General features: G+C 40.2%; 1 protein-coding gene across 4 annotated transcripts in view; it reads right to left on the bottom strand.

Moving 5' to 3' along the window:
- The window catches only part of nbeal2 (neurobeachin-like 2), a 120677-nt gene that overhangs the window by 5364 nt on the left and 92170 nt on the right, over positions 1-23143 (bottom strand). For all 4 annotated transcript variants that reach the window (XM_037537130.1, XM_037537128.1, XM_037537127.1 and 1 more), the window contains 19 exons: positions 22460-22617; positions 21126-21250; positions 20717-20834; positions 19600-19760; positions 18365-18498; positions 17523-17630; positions 17118-17213; positions 15352-15476; positions 14794-14934; positions 13052-13182; positions 12712-12821; positions 11148-11265; positions 9697-9794; positions 9453-9566; positions 9269-9355; positions 8675-8784; positions 7376-7548; positions 3320-3414; positions 2930-3046 (listed from right to left, as the gene is read on the bottom strand). In XM_037537130.1, coding sequence (XP_037393027.1) covers positions 2930-3046; positions 3320-3414; positions 7376-7548; positions 8675-8784; positions 9269-9355; positions 9453-9566; positions 9697-9794; positions 11148-11265; positions 12712-12821; positions 13052-13182; positions 14794-14934; positions 15352-15476; positions 17118-17213; positions 17523-17630; positions 18365-18498; positions 19600-19760; positions 20717-20834; positions 21126-21250; positions 22460-22617 — 2319 coding nt within the window. The remainder of the gene's footprint in view (positions 1-2929; positions 3047-3319; positions 3415-7375; positions 7549-8674; positions 8785-9268; positions 9356-9452; positions 9567-9696; positions 9795-11147; positions 11266-12711; positions 12822-13051; positions 13183-14793; positions 14935-15351; positions 15477-17117; positions 17214-17522; positions 17631-18364; positions 18499-19599; positions 19761-20716; positions 20835-21125; positions 21251-22459; positions 22618-23143) is intronic.

Consider the following 23143-nt stretch of genomic DNA (forward strand, 5'->3'; position numbering starts at 1 on the left):
GTGATATAAACCGAGTCCGTTCTACAGTTTCTCATTAGACTGAATGAATAACCGGCTCTAAATGTAGGTATTGTGATATAAACCGAGTCCGTTCTACAGTTTCTCATTAGGCTGAATGAATAACCGACTCTAAATGTAGGTATTGTGATATAAACCGAGTCCGTTCTACAGTTTCTCATTAGGCTGAATGAATAACCGACTCTAAATGTAGGTATTGTGATATAAACCGAGTCCGTTCTACAGTTTCTCATTAGACTGAATGAATAACCGACTCTAAATGTAGGTATTGTGATATAAACCGAGTCCGTTCTACAGTTTCTCATTAGACTGAATGAATAACCGACTCTAAATGTAGGTATTGTGATATAAACCGAGTCCGTTCTACAGTTTCTCATTAGGCTGAATGAATAACCGACTCTAAATGTAGGTATTGTGATATAAACCGAGTCCGTTCTACAGTTTCTCATTAGACTGAATGAATAACCGACTCTAAATGTAGGTATTGTGATATAAACCGAGTCCGTTCTACAGTTTCTCATTAGGCTGAATGAATAACCGACTCTAAATGTAGGTATTGTGATATAAACCGAGTCCGTTCTACAGTTTCTCATTAGACTGAATGAATAACCGACTCTAAATGTAGGTATTGTGATATAAACCGAGTCCGTTCTACAGTTTCTCATTAGACTGAATGAATAACCGGCTCTAAATGTAGGTATTGTGATATAAACCGAGTCCGTTCTACAGTTTCTCATTAGACTGAATGAATAACCGACTCTAAATGTAGGTATTGTGATATAAACCGAGTCCGTTCTACAGTTTCTCATTAGACTGAATGAATAACCGGCTCTAAATGTAGGTATTGTGATATAAACCGAGTCCGTTCTACAGTTTCTCATTAGACTGAATGAATAACCGACTCTAAATGTAGGTATTGTGATATAAACCGAGTCCGTTCTACAGTTTCTCATTAGACTGAATGAATAACCGACTCTAAATGTAGGTATTGTGATATAAACCGAGTCCGTTCTACAGTTTCTCATTAGACTGAATGAATAACCGACTCTAAATGTAGGTATTGTGATATAAACCGAGTCCGTTCTACAGTTTCTCATTAGACTGAATGAATAACAGACTCTAAATGTAGGTATTGTGATATAAACCGAGGCTGTTCTACAGTTTCTCATTAGGCTGAATGAATAACAGACTCTAAATGTAGGTATTGTGATATAAACCGAGGCTGTTCTACAGTTTCTCATTAGACTGAATGAATAACCGACTCTAAATGTAGGTATTGTGATATAAACCGAGTCTGTTCTACAGTTTCTCATTAGACTGAATGAATAACCGACTCTAAATGTAGGTATTGTGATATAAACCGAGTCTGTTCTACAGTTTCTCATTAGACTGAATGAATAACCGGCTCTAAATGTAGGTATTGTGATATAATCCGAGTCTGTTCTACAGTTTCTCATTAGACTGAGTGAATAACCGGCTCTAAATGTAGGTATTGTGATATAAACCGAGTCCGTTCTACAGTTTCTCATTAGACTGAATGAATAACCGGCTCTAAATGTAGGTATTGTGATATAAACCGAGTCCGTTCTACAGTTTCTCATTAGGCTGAATGAATAACAGACTCTAAATGTAGGTATTGTGATATAAACCGAGGCTGTTCTACAGTTTCTCATTAGACTGAATGAATAACCGACTCTAAATGTAGGTATTGTGATATAAACCGAGTCTGTTCTACAGTTTCTCATTAGACTGAATGAATAACCGACTCTAAATGTAGGTATTGTGATATAAACCGAGTCCGTTCTACAGTTTCTCATTAGGCTGAATGAATAACCGACTCTAAATGTAGGTATTGTGATATAAACCGAGTCCGTTCTACAGTTTCTCATTAGGCTGAATGAATAACCGGCTCTAAATGTAGGTATTGTGATATAAACCGAGTCCGTTCTACAGTTTCTCATTAGACTGAATGAATAACCGGCTCTAAATGTAGGTATTGTGATATAAACCGAGTCCGTTCAACAGTTTCTCATTAGACTGAATGAATAACCGGCTCTAAATGTAGGTATTGTGATATAAACCGAGTCCGTTCTACAGTTTCTCATTAGGCTGAATGAATGACCGGCTCTAAATGTAGGTATTGTGATATAAACCGAGTCCGTTCTACAGTTTCTCATTAGACTGAATGAATAACCGGCTCTAAATGTAGGTATTGTGATATAAACCGAGTCCGTTCTACAGTTTCTCATTAGACTGAATGAATAACCGGCTCTAAATGTAGGTATTGTGATATAAACCGAGTCCGTTCTACAGTTTCTCATTAGGCTGAATGAATGACCGGCTCTAAATGTAGGTATTGTGATATAAACCGAGTCCGTTCTACAGTTTCTCATTAGACTGAATGAATAACCGACTCTAAATGTAGGTATTGTGATATAAACCGAGTCCGTTCTACAGTTTCTCATTAGACTGAATGAATAACCGGCTCTAAATGTAGGTATTGTGATATAAACCGAGTCCGTTCTACAGTTTCTCATTAGACTGAATGAATAACCGGCTCTAAATGTAGGTATTGTGATATAAACCGAGTCCGTTCTACAGTTTCTCATTAGACTGAATGAATAACCGGCTCTAAATGTAGGTATTGTGATATAAACCGAGTCCGTTCTACAGTTTCTCATTAGACTGAATGAATAACCGACTCTAAATGTAGGTATTGTGATATAAACCGAGTCCGTTCTACAGTTTCTCATTAGACTGAATGAATAACCGACTCTAAATGTAGGTATTGTGATATAAACCGAGTCCGTTCTACAGTTTCTCATTAGACTGAATGAATAACCGGTTCTAAATGTAGGTATTGTGATATAAACCGAGTCCGTTCTACAGTTTCTCATTAGGCGAAACTGACCTTTGACCCTGAAACAGCCATATCCAGCTCAGTGCTGATGGACACACAAGTGACCTCCTGATCATGACCACACAGAACCTGCACTGGTCGTGGAGACAGACCACTGGAGAAACCACCCTACAGAGCGAGAGTAGGAGTTTAAAGTGAAGTGAAGGGAAACATTAAGTGACATTATTAAAGGTGTAAAATGAAGAGTTAAGGCTGTAAATGAAATACTGAAGCGTAAAGAATGTACAACAAAATGTTTAAGGTGTAAATTGAAACACTAAAAGTGGAAAGTGAAGAATAAAAGGCATGAAGTGAAGTATTAAAAGTGTAAAGTGAATATATTAAAGATGTCAAAAGAAGAATAAAATACTGAAGGTGTAAAATGCAGTACTAACGGCTCACCTGTTGTAGGACCTGCCAGACCATGCAGGTGGTGTCTCGAGAGCCAGAAATGAGGTAGATTCCACACAGATCCAACGCCAGACAGGTGACCACATCTACAGCAGAGCAACAGAGAGAAAATAAGAATGTTATAAAAAACTACTGACTCTAAATATAAGTCTAATAAAAAGCTAAACATAAACAGAAAGCAACTTCTTAAATTATGGAGTCATATCGCCCCCTACGCTTCCTGTAGTGTATTACAGTCTGTCAGAGCGACTGTGTGGATCATATGAACATTATAGAGCTTTTTAAATGAAACAGTAGAAGCCGTATCGCCCCCTACGCTTCCTGTAGTGTATTACAGTCTGTCAGAGCGACTGTGTGGATCATATGAACATTATAGAGCTTTTTAAATGAAGCAGTAGAAGCCGTATCGCCCCCTACGCTTCCTGTAGTGTATTACAGTCTGTCAGAGCGACTGTGTGGATCATATGAACATTATAGAGCTTTTTAAATGAAACAGTAGAAGCCGTATCGCCCCCTACGCTTCCTGTAGTGTATTACAGTCTGTCAGAGCGACTGTGTGGATCATATGAACATTATAGAGCTTTTTAAATGAAACAGTAGAAGCCGTATCGCCCCCTACGCTTCCTGTAGTGTATTACAGTCTGTCAGAGCGACTGTGTGGATCATATGAACATTATAGAGCTTTTTAAATGAAACAGTAGAAGCCGTATCGCCCCCTACGCTTCCTGTAGTGTATTACAGTCTGTCAGAGCGACTGTGTGGATCATATGAACATTATAGAGCTTTTTAAATGAAACAGTAGAAGCCGTATCGCCCCCTACGCTTCCTGTAGTGTATTACGGTCTGTCAGAGCGACTGTGTGGATCATATGAACATTATAGAGCTTTTTAAATGAAACAGTAGAAGCCGTATCGCCCCCTACGCTTCCTGTAGTGTATTACAGTCTGTCAGAGCGACTGTGTGGATCATATGAACATTATAGAGCTTTTTAAATGAAACAGTAGAAGCCGTATCGCCCCCTACGCTTCCTGTAGTGTATTACAGTCTGTCAGAGCGACTGTGTGGATCATATGAACATTATAGAGCTTTTTAAATGAAACAGTAGAAGCCGTATCGCCCCCTACGCTTCCTGTAGTGTATTACAGTCTGTCAGAGCGACTGTGTGGATCATATGAACATTATAGAGCTTTTTAAATGAAACAGTAGAAGCCGTATCGCCCCCTACGCTTCCTGTAGTGTATTACGGTCTGTCAGAGCGACTGTGTGGATCATATGAACATTATAGAGCTTTTTAAATGAAACAGTAGAAGCCGTATCGCCCCCTACGCTTCCTGTAGTGTATTACAGTCTGTCAGAGCGACTGTGTGGATCATACGAACATTATAGAGCTTTTTAAATGAAGCAGTAGAAGCCGTATCGCCCCCTACGCTTCCTGTAGTGTATTACAGTCTGTCAGAGCGACTGTGTGGATCATATGAACATTATAGAGCTTTTTAAATGAAACAGTAGAAGCCGTATCGCCCCCTACGCTTCCTGTAGTGTATTACAGTCTGTCAGAGCGACTGTGTGGATCATATGAACATTATAGAGCTTTTTAAATGAAACAGTAGAAGCCGTATCGCCCCCTACGCTTCCTGTAGTGTATTACAGTCTGTCAGAGCGACTGTGGATCATATGAACATTATAGAGCTTTTTAAATGAAACAGTAGAAGCCGTATCGCCCCCTACGCTTCCTGTAGTGTATTACAGTCTGTCAGAGCGACTGTGTGGATCATATGAACATTATAGAGCTTTTTAAATGAAACAGTAGAAGCCTTATCGCCCCCTACGCTTCCTGTAGTGTATTACAGTCTGTCAGAGCGACTGTGTGGATCATATGAACATTATAGAGCTTTTTAAATGAAACAGTAGAAGCCGTATCGCCCCCTACGCTTCCTGTAGTGTATTACAGTCTGTCAGAGCGACTGTGTGGATCATATGAACATTATAGAGCTTTTTAAATGAAACAGTAGAAGCCGTATCGCCCCCTACGCTTCCTGTAGTGTATTACAGTCTGTCAGAGCGACTGTGTGGATCATATGAACATTATAGAGCTTTTTAAATGAAACAGTAGAAGCCGTATCGCCCCCTACGCTTCCTGTAGTGTATTACAGTCTGTCAGAGCGACTGTGTGGATCATATGAACATTATAGAGCTTTTTAAATGAAACAGTAGAAGCCGTATCGCCCCCTACGCTTCCTGTAGTGTATTACAGTCTGTCAGAGCGACTGTGTGGATCATATGAACATTATAGAGCTTTTTAAATGAAACAGTAGAAGCCGTATCGCCCCCTACGCTTCCTGTAGTGTATTACAGTCTGTCAGAGCGACTGTGTGGATCATATGAACATTATAGAGCTTTTTAAATGAAACAGTAGAAGCCGTATCGCCCCCTACGCTTCCTGTAGTGTATTACAGTCTGTCAGAGCGACTGTGTGGATCATATGAACATTATAGAGCTTTTTAAATGAAACAGTAGAAGCCGTATCGCCCCCTAAGCTTCCTGTAGTGTATTACAGTCTGTCAGAGCGACTGTGGATCATATGAACATTATAGAGCTTTTTAAATGAAACAGTAGAAGCCGTATCGCCCCCTACGCTTCCTGTAGTGTATTACAGTCTGTCAGAGCGACTGTGTGGATCATATGAACATTATAGAGCTTTTTAAATGAAACAGTAGAAGCCGTATCGCCCCCTACGCTTCCTGTAGTGTATTACAGTCTGTCAGAGCGACTGTGTGGATCATATGAACATTATAGAGCTTTTTAAATGAAACAGTAGAAGCCGTATCGCCCCCTACGCTTCCTGTAGTGTATTACAGTCTGTCAGAGCGACTGTGTGGATCATATGAACATTATAGAGCTTTTTAAATGAAACAGTAGAAGCCGTATCGCCCCCTACGCTTCCTGTAGTGTATTACAGTCTGTCAGAGCGACTGTGTGGATCATATGAACATTATAGAGCTTTTTAAATGAAACAGTAGAAGCCTTATCGCCCCCTACGCTTCCTGTAGTGTATTACAGTCTGTCAGAGCGACTGTGTGGATCATATGAACATTATAGAGCTTTTTAAATGAAACAGTAGAAGCCGTATCGCCCCCTACGCTTCCTGTAGTGTATTACAGTCTGTCAGAGCGACTGTGTGGATCATATGAACATTATAGAGCTTTTTAAATGAAACAGTAGAAGCCGTATCGCCCCCTAAGCTTCCTGTAGTGTATTACAGTCTGTCAGAGCGACTGTGTGGATCATATGAACATTATAGAGCTTTTTAAATGAAACAGTAGAAGCCGTATCGCCCCCTACGCTTCCTGTAGTGTATTACAGTCTGTCAGAGCGACTGTGTGGATCATATGAACATTATAGAGCTTTTTAAATGAAACAGTAGAAGCCGTATCGCCCCCTACGCTTCCTGTAGTGTATTACAGTCTGTCAGAGCGACTGTGTGGATCATATGAACATTATAGAGCTTTTTAAATGAAACAGTAGAAGCCGTATCGCCCCCTAAGCTTCCTGTAGTGTATTACAGTCTGTCAGAGCGACTGTGGATCATATGAACATTATAGAGCTTTTTAAATGAAACAGTAGAAGCCGTATCGCCCCCTACGCTTCCTGTAGTGTATTACAGTCTGTCAGAGTGACTGTGTGGATCATATGAACATTATAGAGCTTTTTAAATGAAACAGTAGAAGCCGTATCGCCCCCTACGCTTCCTGTAGTGTATTACAGTCTGTCAGAGCGACTGTGTGGATCATATGAACATTATAGAGCTTTTTAAATGAAGCAGTAGAAGGCGTATCGCCCCCTACGCTTCCTGTAGTGTATTACAGTCTGTCAGAGTGACTTTGCGGATCATATGAACATGGACTTTCTCTGTAAAGGAGAGCGGCGACAGCTTATAGATTTTGTTCATTAACAGCTACTGCTCTACTGTAAACTATGTGGATTAGTGACAGTTCCGTCTGGTTCCTCTGGTTCCTCAGAGTCTCTGGTTGTCTGTGTTCATCTTACCTATGTGTCTGCAGATCCTGCCCACCATCTTGGCCTTTCCCAGCATGGTGACGCGCAGGCTGCAGTCCCAGTGCCCCCCGCTGAATAGCAGCCGGCCGTCACTGGACACTACCAGCACCTGGGCTCCGATCTCCACCCCTGGAGAGAAAGGGCCGCTCAGGAAACGCTGAGTCCTACAGACAAACACACAAACACAGCTACTTAGAGCTGACCGATTCAGGGAAAACACCTAATTGCAATGTTTCTGACCAACAATGTGACTGTGATTAGTATTTTCACATATTGCTCTCTTTAAATGACCCGAACTCGCCGTTCACACCAGACCTTTACAACTCAGGCCCCACCTGGATGATGTAGTTATAGCAGATGTGACTGAGTCGAGTTGAAACCTGTGACAAAATAGTCTTAATAATCAGCATAACCTGCTCCACAGTAGAGGAGAACCTTATAAATGTGCACTCCGCTTTCAACCAGTCACAATGTGAAGCAATAATAACAGTAATACTAATATCACCACGACTGTCTTCCTCACAGACACAGAGCACGAGCCCAGTGACGCACTGCGGCGGCGGTGGGGGGGTTCATCTGTACTGGGAGGAGTTTGAGTTGTATTGGGTGGAGCTTCGGTCATGGTGGGTGGAGTTTTGTTTGTACTGGGAGGATTTTCAGTTGTACTGGGAGGGGTTTCAGTTGTAATGGGAGGGGTTTCGGTTGTACTGGGAGGGGTTTCAGTTGTACTGGGAGGGATTTTAATTGTACTAGGAATGGTTTCAATTGTACTGGGAGGAGCTTCAGGTGTGGTGGGAGGGGTTTCGGTTGTACTGGGAGGGGTTTCGGTTGTACTGGGAGGGGTTTTAATTGTACTAGGAATGGTTTCAATTGTACTGGGAGGAGCTTCAGGTGTGGTGGGTGGGGTTTTGGTTGTACTGGGAGGAGTTTTTTTGTAGTGGGAGGAGTTTCATGTGTGGTGGGTGGAGTTGTGTTTGCACTGGGAGGGGTTTTGGTTGTTGAATGTTGATGTGTTTGCGCTGCTATAACATCGTGGCTCTGATGCGTCTCAGTCCTCCTCCTGAAGTTCTCCAAGTGGACAGATTTGTGTCTTTGGTGTATTTCTGCTTGTATTTCTAAGTGGTTTGATATAATCCTGATAGTCAAAACACATGAAGTGACCAGGTGTGAACACTTTTTCCAAAAAAAGTGAAAGAGCTTCTGTCCTAAAGCATCAAAGCCACGGCTCCATCAGTTACAGTACCACACAGTTACTTTAACAGCAAAGCATCTGCTTGACTTCAGACTTACTTGGGGTTGCTCATGGTGGGGTCCTTGGAGAAGGTGAAGTAGTTGGCGATGTTCTTGTCGTACGGCAGCCAGCTGTGAGTTCCTATCTGACCGTTAGCACTCACGGTCACCTGGGTTAGCAAAAAAACACAGATGTTTACAATTTAATATCATCACAGGTGTCTGATTACAACAGGTGTAAACATTCAGTGGCGCTTTATTTGAAGACAACTTACACAAGGACTTCATAATACACTCATAAGCACTGAATAAAGCAAAATAAAGCAATGTGACTATTAATAAACAGGTTATGCCACCAAAACAGGTTCAGCTACTGTTACGATGTCTGTAACAACAGAAGAACCATTTTTGGTGTCACATAGTACCTTTTTGAAAAAGGTACTATCCAGAACCATCTACAGCACATTCTCCATCAATCTGAAGAATCTTTTGACCATACAAAGAACCAATTAATCAGGCAAAGGGTTCTGGGAGTGCTCATGGTTCTATATAGACTTGGTTCCAAATAGGTCACTAATGAACCTTTGAAGAACCATATTTTTAGAGTGTATGATGTGAAACTGAATGAAATCTGCGTCTGTGTGTGTCTCTCACCAGTACGTCTGAGCCATGGATGATGAAGGATCGTGTTTGGTTCCTGGGAACCACAGCCTGCACTAGAGGATTCCCATCACTCACCACCTACAGCACATAGAACATATAACACATCATTCTCTTGCACCAGTTCCACCGTCCTCTGCGTTCTCCAGTGCACATAGAACCTGCTCTGCATTCTGACCTCCACAAACGGACGCAGTTTGTCGAGCTGCTCGAAGAGGTTCGGAGGCAGAGTGTCTATCCGGGCCTGCCGTCTGGACGCGTTCTCCGCAGACATGCGGGGCGGGTGGGGTTCCTGCAGCACAGACAGACACCGTTACACTGCAAACACACTGACATACACAGTAATCACTGGAGAACCTTCAGCGGCTCCATTCGTCAGATCATTACTCTCAAAACTACTACTGCTTTCTGCGTTTTTGTACCTTGAGAAGTTGACAGGGAGTCTGGCCGAAGTTGCTGATGATGCCCTCCAGAGCTTTACGCTCCGTCTCATTAGCTATAGCGTCCAGATCTACAGCACCTAGAAGAGCCACAGAGAACCGCACAAACATGTTACCACCACATCTCACACACACCGTGATAACAGACTATCGCAATCCAAAGACGATAACAACTACAGGACCGTGAGAAAGTTTCAGGCGTCTGAGCGAATGTTTAAACTTTTGACCTCAGCAGTGAGTTTATCACAATATACATCAGAATAAAGTCGTATTCATAATTCAAACAAACAGAAAAACTATAAACAGTAACAAGAATTTCTCGGGTCCATATTTTTCCTGGACACCTTCACAGCCGCCACAGAGACTCGTTAATATCATCAATTACATCATGAGCTCAATTTACTGAGCACTGATTGGTCAAACCAGGAGCTGCTTTATAACTACATATAATACTGGACTTCCTCGAGGAGGAGCGGCTTGGAGATGGTAAACAAACACACCAACATCCAGAATATCACTATTTATTAGTTATATATATATAAAATCATTAATTAATATTATATACAATGTTTTTTTCATACATTTATTCTAATATTAACACTTTTCTCAGCAAATAAACACAAACTACACAAATAAATTGGGGGCAGTCGTGGGCTGGTGGTTAGGGGACCGGCCCTGTAACCGGAAGGTCGCCGGTTTGATCCCCAGAGCCGACAGCACATGTCTGAGGTGTCCTTGAGCAAGACACCTGACCCCCAACTGCTCCCCGGGCGCTGTGGATAGGGCTGCCCACCGCTCCGGGCAAGTGTGCTCACTGCCCCTAGTGTGTGTGTGGTGTTACACTGCCCGGATGGGTTAAATGCGGAGGTGGAATTTCCCCGTTGTGGTCACTTAATCACTTAAATAGACGGTGAAAATGTGTCTTGGGTGCCTAAGACTTTCACACATGACCAAAAATACCACATAATGACGCCTGCAGCCTCAATGCATCGCCTTCCTTAATAGACTAAGCACTGCAGCTGTTTATCTCTGAAACAGCAACTCCAGTGGACAAAAAAAGATGTCCTTTTTACACCTTTCATGCCTTCGCTTTGCTAATTAATTCTTTGTCTTGAGGGGCCGAAGTGCAGTGGTCATGGTGGGCTGACAGCCATAAAGACAAACCTACCTACAAATAAAGAAGGCAGTTAGTAAGTCACTAAAAATGTGTTTTTAATGATGGGACGCGATATTACAGTACCTGAATTATTCAAAGTAAAAGTAGGTAGTACATAAATGTGCTTGTTCTGTCACTGGGTGTAAGGGGGGTGAGGTTAAGGTCACTTTCTGGTGGTCCAGATTTTGATTTATTTATTTATTATATGTTTTGAAAATTGTTAACACTCCAAATCATGGTGTTTATTTCGGTGTGGTGATGTAGGGCAGAGATTTACCTTCGTACGTGCAGTAGTAGAAGACGTTGAGAGCCTCCACTGCCTCTGGGCCGCGCTGTTTATAACCAAATATCAGGTCAATCCACTCGTGCAGGTGAGCAGAAACATGCTCGCTCTCCTGGGAACACGTACACAACAGTGAGATGAGTGGAGGGCATCTACACACACACACACACACGTTTCCAAAAGTATTCGGCCGCCTGGTTTCACACGCATATGAACTTGAGTGACGTCCCATTCTTAATCCATAGGGTTTAATATGATGTCGGCCCACCCTTTGCAGCTATAAGAGCTTCAGCTCTTCTGGGAAGGCTTTCCACAAGGGTTAGGAGTGTTTATGGGAATTTCTGACCGTTCTTCCAGAAGCTCATTTGTGAGGTCAGACACTGATGTTGGACGAGAAGGCCTGGCTCACAGTCTCCACTCTAATTCATCCCAAAGGGGTTCTATGGGGTTGAGGTCAGGACTCTGTGCAGGCCAGTCGAGTTCTTCCACACCAAACTGGCTCATCTGTGTCTTTATGGACCTGCTTTGTGCACTGGTGGGCAGTCATGTTGGAGCAGGAAGGGGCCGTCCCCAAACTGTTCCCACAAAGTTGGGAGCGTGAAATTGTCCAAAGTCTCTTGGTGCTGAAGCTTTAAGAGTTCCTTTCACTGGAACTAAGGGGCCGAGCCCAACTCCTGAAAAACACCCCCACACCATGATCCCCCCTCCACCAAACTTTACACTCGGCACAGTGCAGTCAGACAAGTACCGTCTCCTGGCAACCGTCAAACCCAGACTCGTCCATCAGATTTCCAGACAGAGAAGCGTGATTGGTCACTCCAGAGAACTCGTCTCCACTGCTCTAGAGTCCAGTGGCGGCGCTTTACTCCACTGCATTCCACGCTTTGCATTGCGCTTGGTGATGTAAGGCTTGGATGCAGCTGCTCGGCCATGGAAACCCATTCCATGAAGCTCTCTACGCTGTTCTTGAGCTGATCTGAAGGCCACATGAAGTTTGGAGGTCTGTAGTGATTGACTCTGCAGAAAGTCGGTGACCTCTGCGCACTATGCCCCTCAGCATCCGCTGACCGCTCTGTCATTTTACGTGGCCGACCACTTCGTGGCTGAGCTGCTGTCGTTCCCAATCGCTTCCACTTTGTTATAATCCCACTGACAGTGGACTGTGGAATATTTAGTAGTGAGGAAATTTCACGACTGGACTTGCTGCACAGGTGGCGTCCGATCACGGTACCACGCTGGAATTCACTGAGCTCCTGAGAGCGACCCATTCTTTCACTAATGTCTGTAGAAGCAGTCTGCAGGCCGAGGGGCTCGGCTTTATACACCTGTGGCCATGGAAGTGACTGGAACACCTGGATTCAATGAATACTGTTGGAAATACAGCGTTCAACACCTAAATCTACATCTTTACCTATATCTACACCTACTACCAACATCTACTACTTCATCTACACCCATACCTACATCAACAACTACATCTAAATGCTTTTTATATACTCCTTCAACCTGCCCACTCTGTGGATACTGTGTGTGTATATGAGTGTCTGCTGTGAATCACCAGAGCTTTTCTGTGTTTTCTGATGAAATCTTCTCTGGAAGAGGCCCAGCGTGGCAGAAACACCTCATTCACTGGTTCCTGGTTCACCTGCAGACAGCCCAGATTAAAGCCTGCATAGAGAAAGAAGGAAGGTCATCTGAAGGTCGAAGCACATGCAGTTATTAGTGAGACTCATTAAAGCGACAGTTCAGCCAAAAAACTCCTCCCATTACTGCAAATGTCTCTCAGTCCAGACATCCCCAGACTTCAGACACAGAAAGGCCTCCACTCATCGACTACATCTGGGGTGATAAAATGGGTAGGTATTGTTTTAAGAGGATCATGTGAGATGCTTGTGTACCGTTCATGTTCTGCAGGAATTCTGGGAAGTAGAAGAATTCGGGAATGAGCTCCTTCACATCAGCCGGACTCTCCATACGAGCCTGCCATGCCGCAGCCACTGAGGCGAACTGCCTGTCTGCGCAGTCGAACCTATTTCCAAACGCAAAAGTTCAAAGAAAATCATGTGTATATAAAAACAATCGAATCCCAGGTTTCTGCTGCCACTGCTTACAGCTCACGTTCTCCACACAAACACATACATGTACAAGCATAAACACACCTGGACAGCCCGCATTAATGAGCAAGCTTCCTGTGTCCAGTCTATGGAGCTAATCATTTTAGATGTACGGTGTTAATAACAAACGTTTTAGCGAGAACTGTTTATAATACTTTACTTATTTATATAATTTATATATATTATTTATAAAACCACACCCCTGTGATGGACGGGCGCCTGGTGTTTCCACCCAATGACTGCTGGGATAAGTACCAGTACCCCCCCATGACCCGAGAGGATGAACTGCTTAGATAGTGTGTGTGTGTGTGTGTGTGTGTGTGTGTGTGTGTGTGTGTGTGTAAAACAACACTGCTGTTATATTTTCAAGCGCTTTTAAACTTCAGTTATTGTACTGAACTGATCTGAACTGAACTGAAATTAACTAAAGCAAACCGAAGTAAACTGAACTGAACTAAATTAAACTGAGCTGAACTGAACGGAACTAAACTAAATTAAACTGAACTGAACTAAATTAAACTGAACTGAACTAAATTAAACTGAGCTTAACTAAATTAAACTGAGCTGAACTGAATTAAACTGAGCTGAACTGAATTAAACTGAACTGAACTGAACTAAACTGAGCTGAACTGAACTAAACTAAATTAAACTGAACTAAACTAAATTAAACTGAAGTGAACTGAATTAAACTGAGCTGAACTGAATTAAACTGAACTAAACTAAATTAAACTGAGCTGAACTGAATTAAACTGAGCTGAACTGAATTAAACTGAGCTGAACTGAACTAAACTAAATTAAACTGAACTAAACTAAATTAAACTGAACTAAACTAAATTAAACTGAAGTGAACTGAATTAAACTGAGCTGAACTGAATTAAACTGAGCTGAACTGAATTAAACTGAACTGAATTAAACTGAGCTGAACTGAATTAAACTGAACTGAACTGAATTAAACTGAGCTGAACTGAACTAAACTAAATTAAACTGAAGTGAACTGAATTAAACTGAACTGAACTGAATTAAACTGAACTGAATTAAACTGAGCTGAACTGAATTAAACTGAACTGAACTGAATTAAACTGAGCTGAACTGAATTAAACTAAATTAAACTGAAGTGAACTGAATTAAACTGAACTGAACTAAATTAAACTGAACTGAACTGAATTAAACTAAATTAAACTGAGCTGAACTGAATTAAACTGAACTAAACTGAATTAAACTGAGCTGAATGTCTAAATTTTGAGACAGTCAGCAGAAGATGGCCAGTCTGCCAAAACTGACAGCCCTCTTTAAAGAAGCGCAGTGAAATGTAAGTTTTGGGAGGACTGTCACAATCACTTGATTCAAATGTATCAGAGAAGCATTTGAAAAAGTATTGATGAAGCAGTGATTAGCTGTCAGCTGGCCGGTTCAGACTGCAGGGGGCTGCCTGGAGGGTGTAGGGAGTGCGGTGGGGGTCTGAAAGGTGGGGGTCGTTCGGCAGGACAGGCCGCAGTGACGTATGTCCGTATGGTGCGTGTCCGTACTTGCCGCTCTGCAGCTGGATGTGCAGGGTGGTGAAGGGCTCCATGCGGATCATGTAGTGCATGACCCCCGCTGCGTTAGAGTAGTGTGTGCCGTAGTGGAACTTATCCACGGTTCCTGTGGGGTCTTCGAAACTTTCATACCTGATGAAACACAAAAAACATCACTCTGCGCCTCCGGTCACTCACTGATTACACTCAGTACAGCACTGTACTGGTGAAAATCTGCAGCACGAGCATTTCACAAATACACAACAGAGCCATCGCTCTCCGGCAGCGAACACCGAAACTTCAGAATGATTTATTCCAGGTTTTCCACTGTTTTCCATCATCAACATTCCATATAAGCTCAGAAGACTCGTGTAGGTTCTCTGGAGGTTCTGGATGGTAAATAAAGTGTCTGTATCTGTGTTGTAGCCATGGCGACGCCTGGTTCCCATCACCACCACTGAACCATTTCACACCAAAACACTCTGAAGGTCTCTGTTTACATCACACTCACTCAATCATACAAAGATTGTGAAATGAGGTTTACAGTAATATGAAGGTAAAGTGTCTCACTTCTCTCGGACGACCTGGGCGTGGCGAGGGTTGACCACTCCGATGGGTTTGGACAAATCTCTGAACACTGCTGGGTCGTCCAGGTCCAATTCAGGGGATGTGTAATCACACAGTACCCACGGGAACTGAGAACACATTTAAACCAGCGTCCAGTTTAGGGGTGGTCAGCAAATATTATCAATACACACGGCTCTTTAACCAGTTTATATGTTTTGTGTGTTTATTACTATAAACTGGCCTTTCTTTTCTCTTACACAGTGCTGCATTTTAATTCCCGTAATCTGTCTGTCTGTCTGTCTATCTGTCTATCTATCTATGTGTCTGTCTGTCTGTCTATCTGTCTATCTATCTATGTGTCTGTCTGTCTGTCTATCTGTCTATCTATCTATGTGTCTGTCTGTCTGTCTGTGTGTCTATCTATGTGTCTATCTATGTGTGTATTTGTCTGTGTCTGTCTATCTGTCTACTTGTCTGTCTGTCTATCTGTCTACTTGTCTGTGTCTGTCTACTTGTCTGTCTGTCTATCTGTCTACTTGTCTGTCTGTCTGTCTACTTGTCTGTCTGTCTATCTGTCTACTTGTCTGTCTGTCTATCTGTCTACTTGTCTGTGTCTGTCTACTTGTCTGTGTCTGTCTGTCTATCCAGCTGTCTGTGTATCCATCTGTCTGTCTATCCATCTGTCTGTCTGTCTGTCTATCCATCTGTCTGTCTGTCTGTCTATCTATGTGTCTGCCTATCTGTATATTTGTCTGTGTCTGTCTATCTGTCTACTTGTCTGTCTGTCTATCTGTCTACTTGTCTGTGTCTGTCTACTTGTCTGTCTGTCTATCTGTCTACTTGTCTGTCTGTCTGTCTACTTGTCTGTCTGTCTATCTGTCTACTTGTCTGTCTGTCTGTCTGTCTATCTGTCTGTCTGTCTGTCTATCCATCTGTCTGTCTGTCTATCCGTCTGTCTGTCTGTCTATCTATGTATCTATCTAGAGCCTAATCTATCTGTATTAGCTAGAACACACAAGCACTGCTGTAAATAAGTTGCTCCAGATAAGAGCAGCTGTTAAATCCCATAAATGTTAGGCTCCGTTCACATTACCAGGCACAAACCTGAATTTTCACCCTAATGTGACTCTGATCTGGTGTTTTCAGGGCTGTGTGGACACAAATCTGATCTTTTCAAATCAGACCTCAGTCACTTTCATATGTGGTCCTAGATCGGATACGTATCCGATTCGTGGCCATGTGACGTTCACGTTAATGACTTAATGATTAATGATTAATTTGAATCACTTGCCTAAACGAGGGTGAACCGTCATGTCAGAGAGATCGGATTTGAACAGGAAATCGGATTTGTGCAACGAGGCTTGTAATGTGAACGTAGCTTAGATGTAAATATGTTGTTATGCTCTTTTGTGAGCATATGATGTTATGATCAGCACTTCTAGAACACAGAACACCAGCATGGGTCATAATAAAATATAATTATTTGTTTGGTATTTATTTATTACTATTATTAGACCAATTACAGAGCCTGTAAACAACAACAACAACCAGCGTACAGCACCTACAAAGCTGCATAGTAACAAGCAGCTAGCTGTACGACAGTCTGTTTTGTCGCACCATCTCATTTTTTCATTTATTTTCAACAACTGTCTGATGTTTTTCCTCCTGTTTCTTCAGAACAGGTTCATTTTTGAGTGTGAAAAGTCTTGATGTGCTATACTTTTGTCGCAGCACCCAGTTAGCAGTTAAACTGAGAGAACTGGTCGTACCACAGGATACTGGGACAGGTCGTTGTATGTGCGGCCGGCGATGGTGTTGAGCTGCATCAGATATTCGAAGTTTGAAATCTCTCTGCACACCCATTTCTGTAGGACATGCACACAAACAAGTATTAAATAAAATAATTAAAAAAACCACAATTACAGTGGAAAACACCTTTATTTTCAGACTAGCTACATGCAAACATAAGGTGTTCATAAACATTCAAGTAACGCTTACTCAGAGCTTATGCATTTGCTTTGAAGTTCTTATGTAGGTAGACTTCAAGTGTCATTAAAGTTTTTGTCATTTTTCATTACAGTAATAATAGACAATAATATAGTGATGATAATAATCAGTATTTCTTTGCATTGCTGATGTAACTGCAGTAAGGCTGAGGGTGTTAGCACACAAACCTGAGTGAGATTGGAGGCTTTCAGGAGTTCTTGAGGGGAGCGGGAACCGAAATAAAACAGATTAGGTGGCCGCAGGCCCAGAATCCTGGAGTAGACCTTGTTCCGCACCTGTGGTGGTCAGTAAAGGTGTGGGTCAATCCAGGTTAAATGACCTGACCATCTCAGATTTGCTTAATACTTTCAGGAAATAATGTGACTGTGCCCAGTAGACGGTGTGCAAAACTGTAAGTTTGTATCTTCTTTCATTTCAGAGATATAGAGGCTTTAAAAAGTTGGATGTGGCCTTAATTTTTACCTATGAATGAAAAAAGTTTGATAACCTTTGAAATATTGCTGCCAGATGCATGAACTTTTGCAGGGAATATTATATCATTTAGGTTATATTTAACTACCAAAACAGGAGGTGCTGATATACATGTTTTTCAGTTTGCTTAAATAAAAAAAAAAAAATCTTTGACACTGTATATATGCACTGTATATCCACATTCAAGCACATAAGATCTTTCAAACTTTTACATTTATTACTCATATTAAAGCTCATGCTTTCTAAAAGTCGTGTTCTCAAACGAATAAAAATATTTGATATGTGTATATATATATATATATATATATATATATATATATATATATATATATATATATATATTTATTTATTTTTTCTTTTTTTGTGCAGCTTTGTCCCTGAATATTTTCACAGTGATGTTCATAAGATTTTAGGCCGACTTACAGTTTGTACTTGCACACATAAAAAATATTCAGAACAAAAAATATTGAACCTTCATAAATAAGAACATTTTATTTTGTGAGTTGTTTTCACTCCATCGCTGAGGTGGTAATCTGACCTTCTTCCTGAAGTTGATGAAGTAGTGCGCCTGGTCGATGAAGAAAAGCTCGAGGGCGGAGCGCCGCAGGTTGTAACGCCTCAGGTGGACCTCCCTCAGCTGGTACAGCGGCCGCTTAAAATCAAAGCCGATACCTGCAAAAACACACAGCTACATTTCAGCTTCAACAGGCAGCAATACAGGTCACACTTTATCTATTAACTGCAAAGTGTCACAAACAATTAATCAATGAATCAAAATACTAGACAACATGTCTAATAGAACCATATAACACCTTTGTAAATGCATCACGGCAGCTGAAAATAATTTTTTTTTAAATAAATCATTGTAAAAAAAGTTAATCATTAGTAAGTAATGTGTCCATGTTGATAAACAAAGCTGCAGAAAATCAAGAATGAAGCTCTGATAAAATTAATATCCATAGAAAAGCTGCAACTAAATGGATCTCAAAAATTAACAAGTGCTGTAATTAATGTCCAAATAAATTTCTAATACAAATAAAATCCAGAATGCAAATTGAGAATGTACTGGACATTTACAATGAAGTTCTAATAAAAATAATACTCAGAGTGAATTTCTAATTAAATTATAATATCTAACATTCTAATATCCAAAATGAAGTTCTAATGAAATAAATATCCAGAATGAAGTTCTATTAAAATAAATTTCCGGAAAGAAGTTTTACTAAAATAAATATCCAGAATGAAGTTCTAATAGAATAAATATCCAGAATGAAGTTCTATTTAAATACATTTCCAGAAAGAAGTTCTAATGAAATAAATATCCAGAATGAAGTTCTATTAAAATAAATTTCCAGAAATAAGTTTTACTAAAATAAATATCCAGAATGAAGTTCTAATAGAATAAATATCCAGAATGAAGTTCTATTAAAATACATTTCCAGAAAGAAGTTCTACTGAAATAAATATCCAGAATGAAGTTCTATTAGAATAAATATTCAGAATGAAGTTCTATTAAAATAAATATCCAGAATGAAGTTCTAATAGAATAATTATCCAGAATGAAGTTCTATTAAAATAAATATCCAGAATGAAGTTCTATTAAAATAAATATCCAGAATGAAGTTCTAATAGAATAATTATCCAGAATGAAGTTCTATTAAAATACATTTCCAGAAAGAAGTTCTACTGAAATAAATATCCAGAATGAAGTTCTAGTAAAGCATAATGTGTACAGTATACGGTTGTAGTGCGGAGTAACGATGGCGCTCGTACCTTCCTCAGTTTCCTCCTTCTCGCTGCTGCCGTCGTAGAAGTATATGTGGTGCGTTGTGACCTCCAGACGACCCGGAACTACAGCCACAATAGTGATGAGCTCACAGTCTTCGGAGAGAACCAGCTTCTCCTTCTGACTCTCCTCCTCACCCTCCTCCACCCTGAGGCACACAAACAGGAGAAACACCACAATACACCCTCAGCTCACTCCTTCACACTTCACCAGGCATTTTATACAAACAAAATATTGTGAACTGGCCACGTTTTCGACAGCTGGAACTGGAAACCAGAAAATCTTACTATACATTTAAATTTAAATAAATTCATATACTGTAAAAGTTAAACATTAAAATTTTAATTAACTCACATATCAAATCATACATTTCAAAATTTTAAATAAAATTTATTAAATAAACTTTAAATAAAATGTATGCACTCATATTTAAATTTTATTGAACTTGTATATTGTAGATATATTCCTATATTTATATAGGAAAATATTTATACATGCTGTAAATATTCCTTCGAGTTTAAATTTAAATTAAACTAAATTTTTTCATAGGAAAATATCTGAAATTATATTTGCTCGCATGTTGCAAATATTCATTTTTTTAAATAATCTAATTCAAACTACATACAGTAAATATTTCTGTTAATTGCACTCATATATTGAAAATATTCCTACATTTGAAATTAAATTAACTAACATTTGAATTATTCCTACATTTGAATTTCAATTTAAATTAATTTATGCAATGTAATTATAAAAAAAATAAAATTTTTAAATGAAATATCAAAAATTTATATATTCTCATATCAAAACCTCAAAATGTATTTAACATAACTTGTAAACACCAGCTTTACATTATGTTAACATTTCATGATAAATGTAAACAGAAATGAAAAAAATCCAATAAAGACATTAAAACATGTTCAGAATAATTTTACGTCTCTTATAAAGTTAGCATGTCAGAAATATGAGGTTTCATTATGACAGTGATGATATGCAGAAGTCTAAATCTAAACAGGGATATATTGCCACTTAACATATTTTCATTTTAATTTCGCATCCCAAATCTTCTAAAAGATAAATATGATAATGTGCACAGTTGCTCACTGGCTGTCGATGTACATGAGGTCCTCTTCCTCCAGCTGGTCGTCCTCCATGTCACTCACTTTAGCTTCCTTGGCAACAGCCAATGGGAGCGGCTCCGAGCTCCGAGGACTCTCGGCTCCTAAAAGCACAGAGAAGGGCTTGAAATGAGCTTCCAGGCGTGTTGTAATGTAAACAGTACCAGCTATATGAACCCATAAATGACTGTTTTGGAAATGTTACATTTTAATCTACATGTTCCCTTCATTTTCTTATGGTGCAGTGGAGCAATAAGAATTTGCTTTGATCCACAGGGGGTTAAAGTATAAAACTGAATGCAAAACATCGAACCTCAGCCTGTGAGTTTAACCCAAACGTGTGGTTCAGGAGGTTGTAAGTGAATCTGATGTGGTGTCTCTGCTGTGATACACACCCATGTTGTCCCTGAGTGCGCTGGCCTCGCTGTGGGAGTTGAAGTTGTAGTTGGGCACGAGCTTCAGACGCATTTTGGAGTACGTCTCTGCACTAGAGAGCTTCCACTTCACCTCAGGCTGATCCCTAAAACATAAACACTCACATTCAGTCTGGCACTACCAGCATAAACACACTCACCTTCAGCCTGGCAGCTCCTGTAAACCCTGCCACCCAGACACATCTGCTTACACGCAGCACACACAAACATCTTACCCACTACTTTAACAGCACTTTATTCAAGAGATGCTATAATCGTGTCATATCTAATAAAACATAAAAAACTGATGCCCTAGAGCAGCCTGGGTGCAACCTGGGGGTCCAAAAGCACACATAGCCATGCACTCTTAAAAATGATGGTTCTTCAACGGTTCTTTAGTAAAGACAATGATTCTGTATAGAACCATGAACACTCAAAGAACCATCTGCATGCTTAAATGGTTCTCTGCATGGTGAAATGGTTCTTCAGACGTTGTACATGGTTCTATACAGAGACTTTTTGAAAATGGTTCTTGACAATAGAACTGGAAATAGGAAACTTAAATTTCAATTAATCCTATATTGTAAAAATTCTATATTATAATTTTAATGAATACAAGTACTGTACATATTTCCATGCCATATATTTGAAGTTTTATTATATTTGAATTAACTCTAACTATACTGTAAATATTCCTTTGGGTTTACATTTATAATAAACCACATACTGCAAATCTGAAATTAAGTTGACTCATCTTGCAAATATTCCTACATTTCTGTTGTAATTAAAGTTTTAAATAAATATAAACAAAATAAATAATACATAAGTAAAATATAAATAATATTTTTTCAGATAATTAAACGATTATTATTAATGAAAATCATGGATTGAAATTAGATTCTGCACATCATAATTAAAAATGAAGTTGCAATTAAATTAATATCCGGAATACATAACATTTTAAAAGTGGCGATCAAATCTCAAGGCAGACTTTTTGACCAAAAAGCATTTATCATTTTATTCACAGAATCCTTAAAATATTGAACGGATCATCTAAAATTAGTAGCTTGTTCTGTCTTAATTCATGTTTATGTTAACTTGCTGGTTAATATAAAACATCTGCATGTTATATTTACTCATCCACAGAAATGTGGACAGACGCTCGCTTAAAACAGGCTGATCGACATAAAAAACGCGGGAATAAAAACAGGAGCACCGTGTAAAAGTGAAGAAACTGTGGTTTGATGAAGAACAGAAGCTTTGATTAGGATTATTATGATACCCATTATGAAGGAGTCACTGTTAGGCGGACAGACCTGTTAGCCCAAGCTCCTCTCTCACTGGTCAGCAGTCGGCGCAGTGACTTCCAGTGTTTCCACACCACCCCCTGCTGGCTGTTACTCAGCTTCTGCACACTCATATAGCGACTGTTCTCGCTGCGCACTCGTTTCACGAACGGGTCCACGATCAGCTCCTGAACACAAGCACAAACACACATATAACCATAAGCGGCGATCTGCGGGGTCCAAACACTATTACGCTCAATGAGGTCTAATACGCTGGACTGGGGACTTCTCACAGACAGATGATGAATAATATGCTTTGTGACCTTCAAATGTCCCACTGATGAGATGAGACCTTTGTTGGGACCAAGGTCTATCCCCTTCAACCCCAGGCCTTCAGCATAATATTATGAATAAAAAAAGAAATCTTGTAATACCACCTAAACACATTAATAACTGTTTTAGTTCTCAAAAGATGTCAAAAAAGAAAGTTTTGTGGAAGAGGGAAAAAGTGTTTTTCTTTATTTCAGCATCAGGTGGCACACTGCGCAAATAAAGTGTTCCAAACAACAGGTTATATACCATTTATCTGGGGTAATTTGATATACCCCGCCTTACTTCTCAGATTTTGATGTCAGCTTATTCTCTAATAGATGCATCTCTTCGTCCATCAATTTGGTCATCGCATGTTGAGCTCACTCCGAAAAAATGGTTTCA

Source organism: Pygocentrus nattereri, chromosome 3 (assembly GCF_015220715.1).
Source record: "Pygocentrus nattereri isolate fPygNat1 chromosome 3, fPygNat1.pri, whole genome shotgun sequence".
NCBI lineage: Eukaryota > Metazoa > Chordata > Actinopteri > Characiformes > Serrasalmidae > Pygocentrus > Pygocentrus nattereri.